At 35.7% G+C, this 16,202-nt stretch overlaps 1 protein-coding gene across 3 annotated transcripts in view; it reads right to left on the bottom strand.

The window, feature by feature from the left end:
• The window catches only part of ryr3 (ryanodine receptor 3), a 75,101-nt gene that overhangs the window by 54,917 nt on the left and 3,982 nt on the right, over positions 1 to 16,202 (bottom strand). For 2 of the 3 annotated variants that reach the window (XM_052586371.1, XM_052586372.1), the window contains exons 2-7: positions 6,920 to 7,039; positions 4,935 to 5,033; positions 4,092 to 4,112; positions 2,358 to 2,432; positions 1,927 to 2,005; positions 1,397 to 1,509 (exon numbers count right to left, since the gene is read on the bottom strand). In XM_052586371.1, coding sequence (XP_052442331.1) covers positions 1,397 to 1,509; positions 1,927 to 2,005; positions 2,358 to 2,432; positions 4,092 to 4,112; positions 4,935 to 5,033; positions 6,920 to 7,039 — 507 coding nt within the window. The remainder of the gene's footprint in view (positions 1 to 1,396; positions 1,510 to 1,926; positions 2,006 to 2,357; positions 2,433 to 4,091; positions 4,113 to 4,934; positions 5,034 to 6,919; positions 7,040 to 16,202) is intronic. The other variant, XM_052586373.1, reaches the window with a different exon arrangement.

The following is a 16,202-nucleotide window of genomic DNA, read 5'->3' as shown; positions in this document are numbered from 1 at the left end:
CATTGATCAAAAGAGACTGTAAAGACATTTACATAGCTATCAATATTTCTATTTCAAATAAACTGTTAGTTTGAATTTTCTATTCATCAAATCCTAAAAAATCTACCAAGGTTTCCATAAAAATATTAAGCAGCACAACTGTTTTCAACATTGATATGAATACATTTTTTATTTATTATTATTTTTATTTTATTTTATTATTATAAAAAAAAATAGCAGCAAATCAGCATTTTAGAATTTATTCTGAAGGATCGTGTGACACTAAAGACTGGAGTAAAAGATCCTGAATATTCAGCTTTAACACCACAGGAATAAACAACATTTTAAAATGCATTAAAATAGAGAAGAGCTATTTGAAAAAGCTGTGCACAGAAGTATATTTCATAAGAATACAAACAATTTTGTTAAAAACTTTGTTAGGGGATTTAGACCCCTCCAAGTTACCCATAATTTGCACATGGTCAGTCAAATATAATCCTATATTTCTGAAAGTCTGCCTATTTGTCCATTCTCCACAAGTACATCTATTGGAAGGCTGAGCACGTCACCATGACAACTTACTTGATTAAACCTGATGGTCTCCCTCTGTATGAAAGAGGTATAACTGTCAGCACATATGGCGAAGCACAAATGAAATTATAATGAGATATTATGGAAGAACTTTTTCTTTTCATTTTTTTTCTTCTAGAGACAACCAGTATATGTTCAATTTGCATTGCTTAATGTTAAAAGTTCATCTGAGAAATTCTAAACGCTGACTGTGGGGGACTGAATCCATTAAAGGAATAGATCAGCCAAAATTTTCCACACTACGGCAGTTTGTAAGGACTACCTAAACCTGTCAAGCTCCCAAAAGTATGAAAACTCATTAAACATCAATAAACAACATTAAAGCTGCAGTCGGTAACTTTTGACGCTCTAGCGGTTAATAAACAGAACTGCTTGCGTGTTGCGGAAGAACATCATAGCCGGAACTACTTCTCTCTGTTTATGTCTATGAAGAATCACAAAGGTACTGGGTTACTCCGCCGCGGTACCCCCGAAGCAATCTAAAATAGTCAGAATATAAACGCTTATTATAGGTGTACCCTAGTGATTCAGGACAAGCTAAAAACACGTTTTGGAAAATGGATTCATGGTGTACTCGCTTATTATATACATTTAAATAGTCCATCAAACTCATGTGTTAAAAAAAAAGTTACAGACCGCAGCTCTGATTGGTTGTTTCTTACCGCTCCCGGTAAGAAACAACCAATCAAAGCTGCAGTCCGTAACTTTTTTTTAACACATGAGTTTGATGGACTATTTATACTGTGTTTTAGTGGAGCTTGAAATCATGCTCACTATGACTTGGTATTGTATGGAAATTGCTGCATTGCACACACCAGATACTCACCAGGTACCTCTCAGAGGACACACTGACCAAGATGAGGTCATCTCCAATGCGCACCTTCTCACCCTCTGACCTCTGCTTGGATGCCGGGTGAATTGTCCACCAACAAGCTTCCCCTTTAATAGTACAAATCATCAGAAAGAGGAAACAGATTATCAATGTCCAACAGCTGTTAAAAAATCCAATCAACCTTTGACATTGATGAACTGAATTCACCTTTCTGATGTTTACAACCTTAGATGTTGATACCGATATTCATGTGACACAATACACAAAAATAGTAAGATATCTATGTTTAATTTTGGATCTCTTTTCAAAGCTTGGGAAGTAGTCCTAGCACTGCATCTGTTAACTACAGTTCAAATGTCACAGTTTTATAAAATAATTAAAAACGTTTAATAAATGAAAAAGTTTGCCTTGGAAAATACATTAAAATAAGATTAAGATTAAGTACTAAAATTACTAAAACTGAAAAAAAAAAAGTAAAAGTATCAAAATATGAATAAATACTAAAATAGCACTGTTGTTGATACCAGTTGAATCCTCTTGAAGGCCAACATCAAAAGACAGTTTGTCTGTCAGAGACCTGGAAGTCTTTAGGCATGTTAGGTACTATGGAAAAACAAAGAAACAAGATTAAATTCTACTAACAAATTATGATAAATAAGGTTCCCTAAACTTCAGCACTGCATCACTGGTAAAGATCCCCAGAAGACCAAGTTCAGTAAGCTTCAAGCTCTATACAGTATTTAATGTTTATTGATAAAATAAAAACATAATTATCCCATTAAAACATAAGCTGTCCTGTCATTCATGATGTTAAACCATTTTCACTCCTCCCCATATACCCCAAATATTCTGTAGGGAGTCAGTGATCATGAAGCTGATGTGTTTTAGCCGTAAGCTGTGACAGGCTGCCTAATCCTTCTCCCCACAGGGTTCAATTTGTGTATCGCATTCTCACCATTCCACTGAAGGAATGCCTAAGGAGGATGGCGTGACCGTAGAGCAGTGTCCGATGTCCACCGCCCTGTGCTGCCTACACAAGAGAGAGTACAATGTTGTTAGCAACTCAAGGCAAGGGTTCAGAGACGTGGACAGAACGTTCACTGTTAAAATAAAGAGTCACTGAATCAGAAACATTGGCACTGGGAAGAACATGCTGGACGGATGTTAAAGGGAAATTTCTCATTCATTTGTTTGAACGAGAACTAAATTTCGTTGTTGTACCGTAGATGAGGAAATGTTAGGAGTGTGTGGAAAAAAAAGGACCACAAGAAAGAGAGGAACAGAGTAATATACTTACCCGTCTTATAAGCCTCTGAGTGCATAGGGAAAAAAGATGTTTCTCTTAATTAAAAAATATCACAATATCTGACTGTTTCATCTGAACTTCTCAATGATAGTCTAAAAACGTATGACTTTGACAAAGAGGAAAGTTAAAACTTGTGTTCCCTACTCCCAGCTGCCGCTGTAAGAGTATGCCTGCTGTCTTGCTGAAACATCAGATGATAAACTACAGTCCTTGGCTGAGTCACTGTGATATTGCACAGTTAGCTGCACATTTAACCAGAAACTGACACTTCTAGACAGTTTCAAGTTGACAGCCTAGTAAAAATGGCAAGATCTTTGGACTGCTGATAAAAAAGATCCCATAGAAACCATCCTGATGTAAAAAAAAATCAAAATAAATTAAAAAAAAATGTTTACACAACATATATACAGTATGTTTTTTTTTTTCTTCAGAATTCTTTGAAGAATAGATGTTCAAAGGAACGGCATTTACTTTAAATAAAAAAAAATTGAAACAATGCTAAAGTGAATTTCGATCTGACTTTAAACATTTGAATGGTAGCATATATTACACTCTGAAGGTAGCATGGTATACTAAAAAAAAGAAGTGAAACATATATAAAAAAAAAAAGTGAACTTTATGGCACATATCAAGAAGCATTCATTCTGGAATCAACATTCCAGATCATTTCCTCCTCATTGGTACTCCTGAAATTTGAGAGTGTTAGAGTCCAAATGCAAGAAGAAACAGATCACATCTCAAACTACAAATAATCAACACAAAAAAGGCATTAAAAAGAGAATTAATTAAATAAATGACACACATCCATAGGAATTTTTACAGTGAAGTACTGTATAATGCTTCTCCAACAGAACTCTTTCTCTCCTAGACATTAATGTTAGCGCAACAGATACACAGCACCGGGCCAATAAAATGTATGCTGTTGCAATCTCGTTTCAAAATATCGAGCATGCCATTTTGTACTGAAGGGAGGGCAAATAAAGCATTCCAATGGCCCCGTTCAGAACATGCTTAGCCAGTAGATTTTATTCTGGGCTTTGCATAATTAAGGGCCACTAGGTTCTAGGTTTGACAAGTTAATTCATCTTCTTTGGGCTACAGGAACATTTTCACACTCTCAATCATAACATAAAAATGGAAAGAGGGAGACAAGCCTGAGATAAAGGAGAGAAACCTTGATTTTCTGACAGGGTTAGCACTTGTGAACTGTATTAGTTGGGTAATGCCACGAGTTAAGGCACACTTAAAATCCAGTTTAGTTAAAGAAGTGGTTGGGATGCTTAAAAAGGAGCAGTAGGTATAATTATGTGAGTAAAATATAGTTTTTATATATATCCGATTGACATTCATGCATGCTTTTTGGTCAACAAATTGTGAACATACCCATTGCTCATGATCAGGATTCTTGCAACGATGAACAAAGATACAGATATGATTAAAAAAGGCAGTTGGAAATCCCTCGCCACTTTGGCGCATTCAATTCATTATGTCTTACCAAATTAATTAATTAAACCCACTCTTGCTACTGTTTTTAGAAATCAAAATCAAATATTTATATTGGTTGGATACTAGATATAATGAACTGAATGATGCCCATAAGCAAAAAACACTTGAAATAACTTCGCTAAAATATATATTGTGCATTTCATAAAAAAAATTTAAAAAACAGGATTATGAAACAAAATAATAATAATTTGACCTTCTACAGGCAACTGAAAGCATAATAGACATGGAGCGGTAAAATTAGTCTATGCAAAGCAGAAGGTGAGGTACTATACTATCACAGAAATGAAAAAAGATGACAATATTTGATCCATTTATGACAATACATACCTCACCTGCATTTGTTAGTAAGTAGATGTTTAAATGATTAAGGGATAACGGATTTGCATTACTATCATGTTGAAAATCTAAAGCAATTGGAATAACATCCAATTCATAAAACTGTCCAAATCAGATCTGCTAGTGTGAATTATGGTTTTCTAATATCAGTGTCATCATTCTTGATTACTTACTTGGTCATATAGAGTGCAGAAGAACTAGAGTCAATGGAGTAGTTTTGGAAATATGTTTATACACTGTCTTTCCATGACAGTGCACTATTATATTTCCCTATTAACATTTAAATGCACTCAAAAGTGAAAGATTTTGAAGTATACTTATAGAAAGGTCTAGATATATTCAGTATAGTAAGTACCCTGTAATGACTGTGATTTGTTTACTTACCCCTTCACCACTCTGCCCAGCAAGCATCTCCTGCAGGGCCCGCACTGAGAGCGACTGCTCCAGCACAAAGTTGCAGATGCATAGGTCAGGAGGAAAATACTGTGAAGAGATATTGTGGGTGTAGTTGTTTATTTGTATTTTGATTATGGATAAAGTCAGATAATTGGTACAGTGTTTATGTTTACAGGTTAAAGCCCTTCATTAGTCCCAAATAGATGTTCTGTTTTCAATATGTGCTCATTAGGATTAGCTTGAGAGGCCAGTAAGGATTAACATTAGCAAGTGGTGAGCTCCACCTTTGGTCTAGAGACGTCTACTCCCACCCTGCATCTGTTTATCAGGCTGCTATTTAAAGCCCCCTGACTGTCTGATTCAGCTATCCTGAGAAAGTGAACATTCTGTCACCTTCTGATAACATATAGAGTCTGAATCACGTACAGTCTCACTGAGCGTATACTTTAAAAGCACTTTCCTACTTAACTCTTCCTTTGTGTTGAGAAATAAGAGAAACCAGCCATGACTTAAGGTGACCAGTGCCCTTTTAAGTTTTCATATGACATGTGAGTGGGGAAAATGTGCTAAGCAGAGTGACAGGTGCCTCTGGGGAAAGTCATCTGCAGCCATAAAATACAAAACAATAATAATAATAATACTATAGAAGTATTACGTCTCAGTAAGGTTAGAAATTCCTCTACACATCCCCATTCGAAGGAATGCAACTCACACATTATATGATACCCTAGAAACTATTTTTATACATATTTTATCATTTTTAATAAGTTATATATATATATATATATATATATATATATATATATATATATATATATATATATATATATATATATATATATATACATATAATATGTGTAATATATATATATATATATTTATATATATATATATATATATATATATATATATATATATATATATACAAAACCCTAACCCTATTCATTGTCATTAAAATATTATTATTAAATAATTATAAAATGCATTATTTTATTGTAGAATTGTGTGTGTGTGTGTGTGTGTGTGTGTGTGTGTGTGTGTGTGTGTGTGTGTGCGTGCGTGTGTGTGCGTGTGTGTTTGTGTGTGTGCGTGCATGTGTGTGTAATAATTTATATATCTTAAAATCCACACTGAGCACTTAATTGGCACCTATATGAACACTGCACACATGAGACTCTAAAACAATAAAAACTTAATGACCTTGATTATGACCCATATATATGAACCCTAACCCCTATATATGCTTCACATAAAAAAACTGTCTATTTATAGTTTGAAATATGCATCTGAGAGACCAGAGAGATGGTAAAGCATGATGGTAAATGCTGACAGTTTTATATTCTACGTACGTCACTCAGGCAATTACAGCAGATGTCTCAGTGTCACTCAGGCTTATCCATTATGCATTGCACGTGAATCCATAAGGATTCATTTATAGATTTTTATGAAGAAGACCAATACTTTATATGATAATAGAAAGATTATCATCATTATCCACCTTCATTTTTACAATGTATGAAGAAGGTCAGTCTCGGTATATACACCGCACATTACCACAGAGATGCCCACACATCTTCTAGTGCCTTTCCTCCTAATGCATAGAAAATATGTTGCAGAGCACTAGGATCACTTGCTGTTGCCATGGTTTTCAACTACATGAATCTCTTGCCATTAATTGATGTACTTCTAGAGGACAACATATCAAAGGCAAATATGTATAAGTCTCCCTGCTTCAAGTATTTTTAATCACGCAATTTTCTTAACCCATAAAGAGGTACAGTGTTTAAAGTATTCCTTAATCAGCATACTTAAAAAAACATACTGTGTAATATTAAAATTATGCACTTGTATATTGTAGATCTCTAAAGCTGTTTTCTAAACTGCTTTGCTTCAATTTCTGCCTTGGGGGATGTGTGGAAAGGTTCAGGGATATTGAAGCAGTGATTAGTTTCTCAGAACACATGAGGCTTTACCTTCGCCTCTGATGTGGGCTCTAGATAACACAGGCGGTTTCCGAGTCCCTCTGCTGTAAGACAGAATTTGCGATTTTCCTTCTGTATGGCGGCGACACACTGCAGTACCACCTCATCATCCTGTCAAGACAAAAACAATGAAATAAATGAACACTTAAAAACACTCCAAGCATTTTCATTCAATGCAGTCCTAAAAACTTAGCAAAACATAAAGCCGAAGTGTGTCATTTCTGTGAAACCAACATCACCAAACTGATATTAAAATAAGGTCTGTTTTCAAACAGGTTTCCAGGCCACTCCCCCTACCTGCTATTGGCCAGCCAAAGTAATAATACTGCCCCAAACTCACACCATTGGACGAGCCATTGTTGCTGTGTCAGGTTTATTGAGAAGCTTAAAAGGAGCATTTTTTTGATAGTGGAAAAATACACATTTCAGTTACACAATGTTTAACAGCCGCCATGCTGATAGCAAAAATGGCTATCAATAGCAAAACGTGAAATATATAATAATATATCTACAAATAAAATAACTACAGATACAAAAAAAAAAACACTTGAAAATGCTGAACTTCTGTCAGGTCATAATAAGTTTAAATTTATTAATGAGGTAACAGCTAAATTACCTCAAAACTGTAACTGGAGGAAAGGAAGAAAAGTGAAGACACGTATGTCATTAAAATCCACATTCAATCTCTGTACATCCTTATTCTCTCTGAGGAGGAAAATATTGATTTCTGTCTCATTTGTGTTTCCTCTTCTTGTGCTCCAGCTCACGTGTAACATTAATCCAAGCGGATGGTTGCCATGATTCTGATGAACACCATCAGAGCTTTAACAATTCCTTAACACAGTCACAATGTGTAAGTTCATATTTTATATTTTATTCATAAGGTTTACGATGCGGTAATGAGATGACAGCTAGCATTCCAGCATTCTGAATAGACACATAATAGCCTGTGTGTATTTGTGCTTGAGTTATGCTAATTCATGTTGGTTGTCTGGCTCTGTTGTCTAAGCTATGCTAAAACTGAAGAATGACAACAGGAACTCTGTTACTCTGACAGTAAAGCAGTCGGGCACCTAGTAACATATTACAGATGCCAAACCAACCACTGATGTAAACAAATAAGTCTACATTACCTTACATTAAACTCTGTATGTTAATCAGTTTAATCCCCACCAAAAAGCATTATTGCATATACCATTAAAAGATTTGAGGTCAGTAAGATTTTTATTTTAAACAATAAATGATCAATGAAAAATAAAATGCATACATTGATGAAATATACAAACATCGCTAAAATCTACAGTATATGTGGTATATGTTGGTCCAGATGGGCCCTATCTTTGGAATGAGTTTCCCTTGTCTACTCCTGACAATGTCAGATTCTCCTATCACCAATACATCTTCTCGGATACGTTTGTGAAGAACGTTTTCCTGCCAGTGAATGCATGAGGCGGATCAAGTCCCCAAAGTTTTTGCTGTAACTCTCAGGATGGCACTGGTAAATGCTCATTCAATAACTAATAAAACTCTTGTTCTGAATGATATTGTTAAAACCAAGGAGCTGAATTTTTTTTGTTTATGACTGAAACCTAGCAGAGAAATTTGGAAAATGCTCCTCTTAAGGAAATTTGTCCAAAGGATTATACATTTATTATTCTGCCTAGACTTTCAGGCCGTGATGGAAGACTTGCTGCTGAGTTTAGAAAATGATTTTTTTTTGGATGGTAAATGTTGGGACTTTTTGAATTGTAAGTTGGTCGTACAGATCCCTTTTAGTGTATTTTAAGTTATCGTCCTCCTGGCCAAAACAGCTGCTTCTTAGATATATCTAGTGATTTTGTTATCATCTATTTACTAAAATTGTGATTGTTGGTGACTTCAACATTCATATTGATGATGTTTCTAATTTTAAAAAAAATGTTTTAATTACACTAAGGATGTCCCGATTTTTGCCCTCGAGTCCGAGTCATTTGATTTTCAGCATCTACCAATAACAAGTCCCGATCCGATACTCTATAATACATAAAAAAAGAATAAAGAAGAGCGAAAAAACAGATCCGGGATGTTCAATAAATTACATTTTGAAATATATTCAAATAGATAACAGCTATTTTAAATAGGCTAGTAAAAATATTTCAACATTTTACTGTTTTGCTGTACTTTGGATCAAATAAATGCAGACTTGGTGAACAGAAGAGACTTCTTTAAACAAAATTAACAAGCTTACTGTTCAAAAACTTAAATTTTTCTCTAATTTTTAGCTTTTAATTGGCTTAAAAATCTATAACTGCTGGACGACAACAAATAATAATGATTTGTTTATATACTACAAACACTGTTTATCACATAATAAGGCAGAATAGTTTGTAAACTGTAATAAATGCTATGTCAATCAGCACTGCATTGTTCATATAATTTATTTATTACCTGCTGGAGATGACTTGAAAAACCATATATTGTCATAATCGTATATCAATTCGAAACTCTTCCAAAAGTTTCCTGTTTTCATACAGCTGGATTCTTTTGTCCACATTAGGAATCTCCTGATATGTCTTTCTGCGCGAGAGCGCCCTCTGGCGTCGAGTATGAATGAAACGCACACTGCAGGAGTGTTTAGCGCTCCGTGATGTACATCTCGCCTTGTGGGTCTTGTATCTTTGAGTTTAAATCTATATTTATTTACACCTTTATTATATATATCCGAGTTAGGGGCATCGGACTGTGGGTAAAACCAGTACTGATTACCAGGGCCCCAAAGGAAGAGAGGGCCCTTGAAAAGTGCAGCGCAGATATAGCATAGGGCTCTAGTGTTATGATTTTTGCCTAGATCGTGAGCAGTCCCAAAAACTGCTACTGCATATCAGTGGATGCAAATCATAACTGGGGTGCATTTGGGTGCATTTTTATTTGGTGATTCTACTGGAACAGAGAACAGACCACATAGCAGATTTGTTTGTAGCATACTGACATTATATGCAAATAAGTTTGAATCAAGTAAATTTTCTGAATGGAGCTGAAATGCATGTACTGCATCTAAATTGAAGCCTACAAAACTGACAAACAAATTGCCAGCAATTTCCAAATTGTTCTGGCCCCATTTATTCCCTCATAACCTGAAACAAATGTGTTCAGTACTCGCCTATTCACTTAAAAGTATCGGTCTTGTATTTGACTTTAAATAATAATCCATAGATCAGTCAAGGCTGCTGAGCAAGGACAGCTTGAGATCCTGAGATAGATCTCTTCACAGTGGAAAAAAACCCAAGCCAAACTGTTAATGCCGGATCCAATTCCAACTGATGAACCCTTTTATATAGGTTACTGCTGCAAACTGATCAAATCAAAGGATATGTTTTTTGTTGTTGTTGTTTTTCTGTTTTTTTTTCCAAGTAGTGAAAGTTCTAGTATTGTTTTTATCACTGACAGGACTAAGACAATTCTTTTTTTTAATATTCATTTGTGTACCACAGAAGAAGTCAAGTCATAAAGGTTTGGCACGACATGTAGGTGAGTATATTTACACAATTTTCATTGTAGGTAAACCTATTCCCTTACCATATTATCAGCATAATATCATGTACAATAGTGCCACTGTGCAAAAAAATATCATATACGGTATGCAAATTCAATCATATTTATTAAACTTTATATACTGTACTTATGTGACCCTGGACCACAAAACATAAGTCGATGGGGTATATTTATAGCAACACTCAAAAATATTTTGGGGTCAAATTTATTGATTTTTCTTTTTTGCAAAAAATCATTAGGATATTAAGTAAAGACCATGTTCCATTTAGATATTTTGTAAATTTCCTACAGTAAATATATCAAAACTTATTTTTGAGTAGTAATATGCATTGCTAAGAACTGGAAAGCCTATTTATTCAGCTTTCAGATTTCAATCCAAAAACTGACCCTTATGACTGCTTTGTGATCCAGGGTCACATATTGTCACATATTCTGTGCACAACATTTAAAAAAAAAAAAAAATATATATATATATATATATATATATATATATATATATATATATATATATATATATATATATATATATATATATATATATATATATATATATATATATCGTTATTACTCTCTCTATATATTCTACTTATTTTATTTTTGGCAATAAAAGCTTATTCTGATTCCGACAGCATTAGGATTTTGGGATGAAGTATTCCTTTACCATTTGGCATAATATCATTGTAACAATAAAAACTCCATAATTATGGGAAGAAGGTGGCGGGAACCGGCAGACAATCAAACTGAAGCTTTTAATCATCAAAATAAACACAAAACAGCGCGGCAGCCCCTCACAGACGAATGCCGTTCACAAACAAAATTAAAACACAAAATAAATCCAGGCCTGGTCCTCTCTCATCCTTCACTGTCGTCGCTCCTGTTTTATATCCTTCCATCTCCTCCGTGGGACTCGAGACCGGTTGGTCGAGCAGGTGTCGCTCATTTCCAATCACTCCACCGGCCTCGCTCAATTCCCACGGCTCTCGGCCCCGCTCCACTCGCCACAATCATGTTCAATAGTACAACTGTGCAACACATCGATGCAATATTCCAAATCAAACCGATTTGTTAAATTGCATACATGCTGTCACAAATTCTGTGCACTTTGCACATAAAACACATGCATATAGGTATATCTGTGCTTTGGGTAATATATTCTGCAAATATTCTGTTTACTTACATATTCAGTTGATTTATTTTTGGCAAAAAATACCATTCTGAATCTGAATAATACACAGCGTTAGTATAAGTGAGACAAATGTTTGTGTTTGGGTTTACAGTGATCTGCAGATGTATGCAGGTATCTATATTTACAATACAGCATTATACACTAATGCAGTGGAGTGGACTTTATCTAAAAGAGGAGATCTTCCCTTTCTTAGGTCCGACCTAGATCCCCTGCCAAGGAATCTGGTGAATCTGCAGCAAAGTGATCCGGGGGGGAGCCGCAAAGCCATCTGCAAAACAGCTAAGGGGCAGAGTCACAGTCTATCTATAGGGGTGTTGCGTGTTTAAGGATGCGGGGGGTGGGGTGCGTCCGCTCCGAATCACAAGGGCAAAAACCAGAACTCTCCAAAGTCTCTGTTATGTGTCCATATTCTGTACGCATGACTGCCTGGACCTTCTGCCAAACCAATCTGTGCCTGACAGACCGACCCTATTCAAGCCAACGTGGCTGTGAATTTAAACACAGGTGCAGCAGAGTAATATGGGTCGCTCCACCCCCCTTCAACATGCTCCGTTTGTGTCTTTAAGGACATGAACAGGTGTGGGTGTGTGGCCTGAAGACTTCAGGGGCTGTAACCCGAGAGGTCCTGATGTGCTCTGGTGCCAAATAAATGCTCACGACTCACCCAGCCCTGTCACTGACATGAACTTGAGAAAAGGGGAACACACAAAATTGCCCCTCCCACAATGCTATTTTGAAATGTACGCAAATGCTCAGTCAGCCCAGGTCTCGAACACTGCAGAATTTTTCAGTCGTCTGAAATACATAATAAATCATTTAAGTACAGTGTTGTCTACAATTCTGAGGCCACTAGGGAAGTTTTTTTTTTAATTAAAAGCAAATTTTATATTAACAGCATAACAATTTGAGTGAAAATGTACATGCTTATTTGATGAGTAATTTGACGTTTAATTTTGACTAATATATATATATATATACAGAGTACAGACACACACACACACACACATATAGCCTCAACATGTCTCACATTATATCGCAGTTTATTCACTATATTTTAGAAAATGGTAATACAATATGACAAGAACTCAGAGTTAAATTGTCAGAAAAAAATCATATTGATAATGTTAGATAAATTTGATAGAAAGGTATGTTATGGATCACAATCAACCAAAACCTATCCAGCTGTTAAGTTTACGTACACATTTGGCTAATACCAATTTAGGTCAACCAATTACCAAGCAATGTTTATTTTTGTTCAGTCTGTGGTGTAAAAAGGTTGCACTGGCAATTCAAGAAAAAACACTTAAACTAAACATGGTCAAGTCAAAGTGTTTGAATAATTTTTGATCCCACATTTTACTGCTAGTCCACTGTATGAAGAATTTTGGTGTATAACATGTCACTTTTCACTTTATTTTGCAATCCTCACTTACATTTATGAACTGTAGTGTCCTGCACCCACACATAAAAAAATTGTAAAAAATATATATATATATATCTGGTGTTTGATTCATGTTGGTTTGACTGTATATACTGTATGTATGTATGTATATATATATAGAGAGAGAGAGAGAGAGAGAGAGAGAGAGAGAGAGATTTAATATACAATAACAAATATAGCAGTTTTTTTATATATTTTAGACTACTTCAGACTTCACACTCCACTGACAACTTGTCAATATAAAAAGAACAATTTAGAGCATTCCGTGACTCTCACCTAAAGTGGGAGTTTGAAGAGATGGTTCTTTGTCTTTTCCTCATCTCAGCTAATCTCTAATCCCTTAAATAACTCAAATTTATTGCCAGATACTGCACTTTACCAAGCAGGTGGCTCACGCTCCTGTATGTGACAGCTTAATGAGATGGTTGAATGAGCCCGCATCTTTATCACCTCCATATCTGCATCCGGTTAACTTGCAAAATCCTTCAATAATGCTCTATAAAAAATATGCTCACCTTGAACTAAAAGTAGGAAAAAGCTACAAAGGATTTCTCAAACTTTTAAAGGCCAAAAACCTCGCTTATGAACTGCTGACAGACACCCATTCAGGAGAAGCCCATAGCCAATTATGTTATTTTATTAGTTTTTTATGAATAATTAATTTATAATTAAGTTGTGAATCTGTTGAAATATGAAAGGAGAGAATAAATAGACAGTATGGGGAAGCCCTCTGAACTCTAATCACACTGCTTGCTATGGTCTTATAATATGATTTTTCATTTACAATTCAAGAATTTTCAATTCAAGAGCCTTTGGCTATCTGAGACTGAGAAACGCTAATACAGAAGCGCTGTGTGCAAGAATCACTTTTTGTGCTCTATAAAATCCATGTCTAACTATGGATGAATGATACTAATTTAATGTATCTAATTTCACACTTCAAACTGATTTCATTGCAGAGATAAAGAGGTTATTAATTGAAATTAGAGTTTGAGATCTTTGTAGGTGATCAGACTATCGAAGAGCCAGCATCTTTTACATAAGATTCGAAGTTACAAAGAAAAACTGAAACACAAGAGGCCATTCTGAGAAAATTGATTAAAAATGCAAAAGCCTTTTTCACCAGTGCTGTCAAGCATCCTTACAGAGACGTTTCCCTCTTGACTCCTTGAGTGACACTATATATGCTATGATGTAAAAAAAAAAAAAAAAAAAAAGGAGTCTGAGGGCACTGCTAAAAATGTGATTGGGTCACGGAGACAAGCTTCAGGGTGTTTGAGACCGAGAGGCAAGAATTGTGCCTTCTGCTACAGCCAAATTACAAATTGCATTACTCTGCAGTCTAGGCTCACTTAGCATGCATACTGCTGGGAAAAATAGCCTCACACAATAGAAAATGGCTTGCATGCATGCCTGAGTGACCTCCATCTACACTAACAAATGAATTCAGAGACTCCCAGTAGACAGAGATATCTCTAGATGAGGATAAAATACTGATGCATCAAATGAGGTTTGGTCAGAAAAGAACAATTAATTTATGCTAGGGGTGCACAATAAATATCCAATAATTAATTCGCATCTCGTCAATAAAGCCGGTTATCTAATCAGTGGAAAATTACATCAGGTGTGTGATTTCACATAGAGCAGCTGTTTCTACACAGAGCGGTTGTTAACTGACAAGCTGCGCAAATTCATGTTCATTATCAGTGTGGAATTGCAAGTATAGCTCTCTGCAGGAAAGTAATGGGAGTTACCAGATCAGGGTGTTTTTAGACCATGATACCTGATTGGTTGACATCATAGTGATGGTAGGTTTAGGGGTAGGGATAGTTAAGGGGGATCATTTTGATTGCATCATTTAGAAACACCCAGCAGTTTGAAAAGACCCACAAGGTCATAAACGCTCACTTTTGCTCTGCAGAGACCTAAGTCTCTGGAATTGTGCAGCTTGTCAGTTGAAATCATGCACCTGATGGAATTTACCACTGGTTATAAAACCGGCTTTAATGACTAGATGCACAGTAATTATCGGCCGATATTTATCCTGGACCTCTAATTTATGCACTGGGAAAGATCCCAAATGTCCTCATTTGCTCACCTTCATGTTGTTATAAATGCCTTTCCAGTCACTTTAATTCAATTTAATACATCCCAGCCTAATTGAAGAATCACATATTTTTCAAAAAGATAAATAATATATAAATCTTACTGACCCCAAAATGTTGACCTTTTGAAAAGCACTGTATTTCAGAATATTTTTTCAAAAAATATTTTTTGTGTTTTAGAGAAAAAAAGAAAGTCAAGAAGGTGAATAAATATTACAGAAATTTCATTTACGTGTGAACTATCCCTTTAAGATCTTGCTTTTGTGCTTCCTCTGACCAGTTGTGCTCTTGAGTAAGCTTTCAGCTCCTGAGGTCCCAAAGGCCATCTCACTGCCATGAGGCCCATATGTCAGACAAGCAAAAGCTATCCCACATATGTGCTGACTTTGCTGAGACAAGAATTCCTGTGTAATCTCACTAAAACTAATTGCCTGAAGTGGATTTTATAACTGTTAACGAGCTCAACCTATACAACCATGGAATCCTGTCATATGAATAATACACTAAACATGCTCTACAAATGTAAAGTAAAATAAACACCCACACAAACACACTTGTGTCTGAGCGCCTGTGTTGTCCTATAGCACAGATGGCTGGTTCCCTTTGGGATCAACCAATGCCACAGGCCACAACAAAAGCAGTGACATCAGCCTGGGTTTAATTAATCTGAAGGAAGCTCAATGAGCTGAGGTGGCCACATAAAGCTCACAGACCACAGACGAGTCACTCATCAGCAGCCTTACACAAACAGCACAGAAACGCGCACACACGATTCAATTCACGTATTGCGGATTTCATTTGTGGCCCAAAGCTCTGTGATTTACATTTTACCTGGGCGCCTCTCATTACTCACAGTCACTGAAGCTATCAACACTCAGCACAGCCTCCGTGATGGTGGAATAGTGAAAGCAGATCATCACAAAACGCTTTCAAATCTCCACTTCAATTTGCTGATCAAAGATACACATGCTAAGACCTGTCAAAACAGCCCGGTGTGCTACAAGTGTACTA

Source organism: Carassius gibelio, chromosome B20, assembly GCF_023724105.1.
Source record: "Carassius gibelio isolate Cgi1373 ecotype wild population from Czech Republic chromosome B20, carGib1.2-hapl.c, whole genome shotgun sequence".
Classification (NCBI taxonomy): Eukaryota; Metazoa; Chordata; class Actinopteri; order Cypriniformes; family Cyprinidae; genus Carassius; species Carassius gibelio.
The sequence above is the reverse complement of the archived record's forward strand: the minus strand, read 5'-3'. Positions and strand labels throughout refer to the sequence as shown.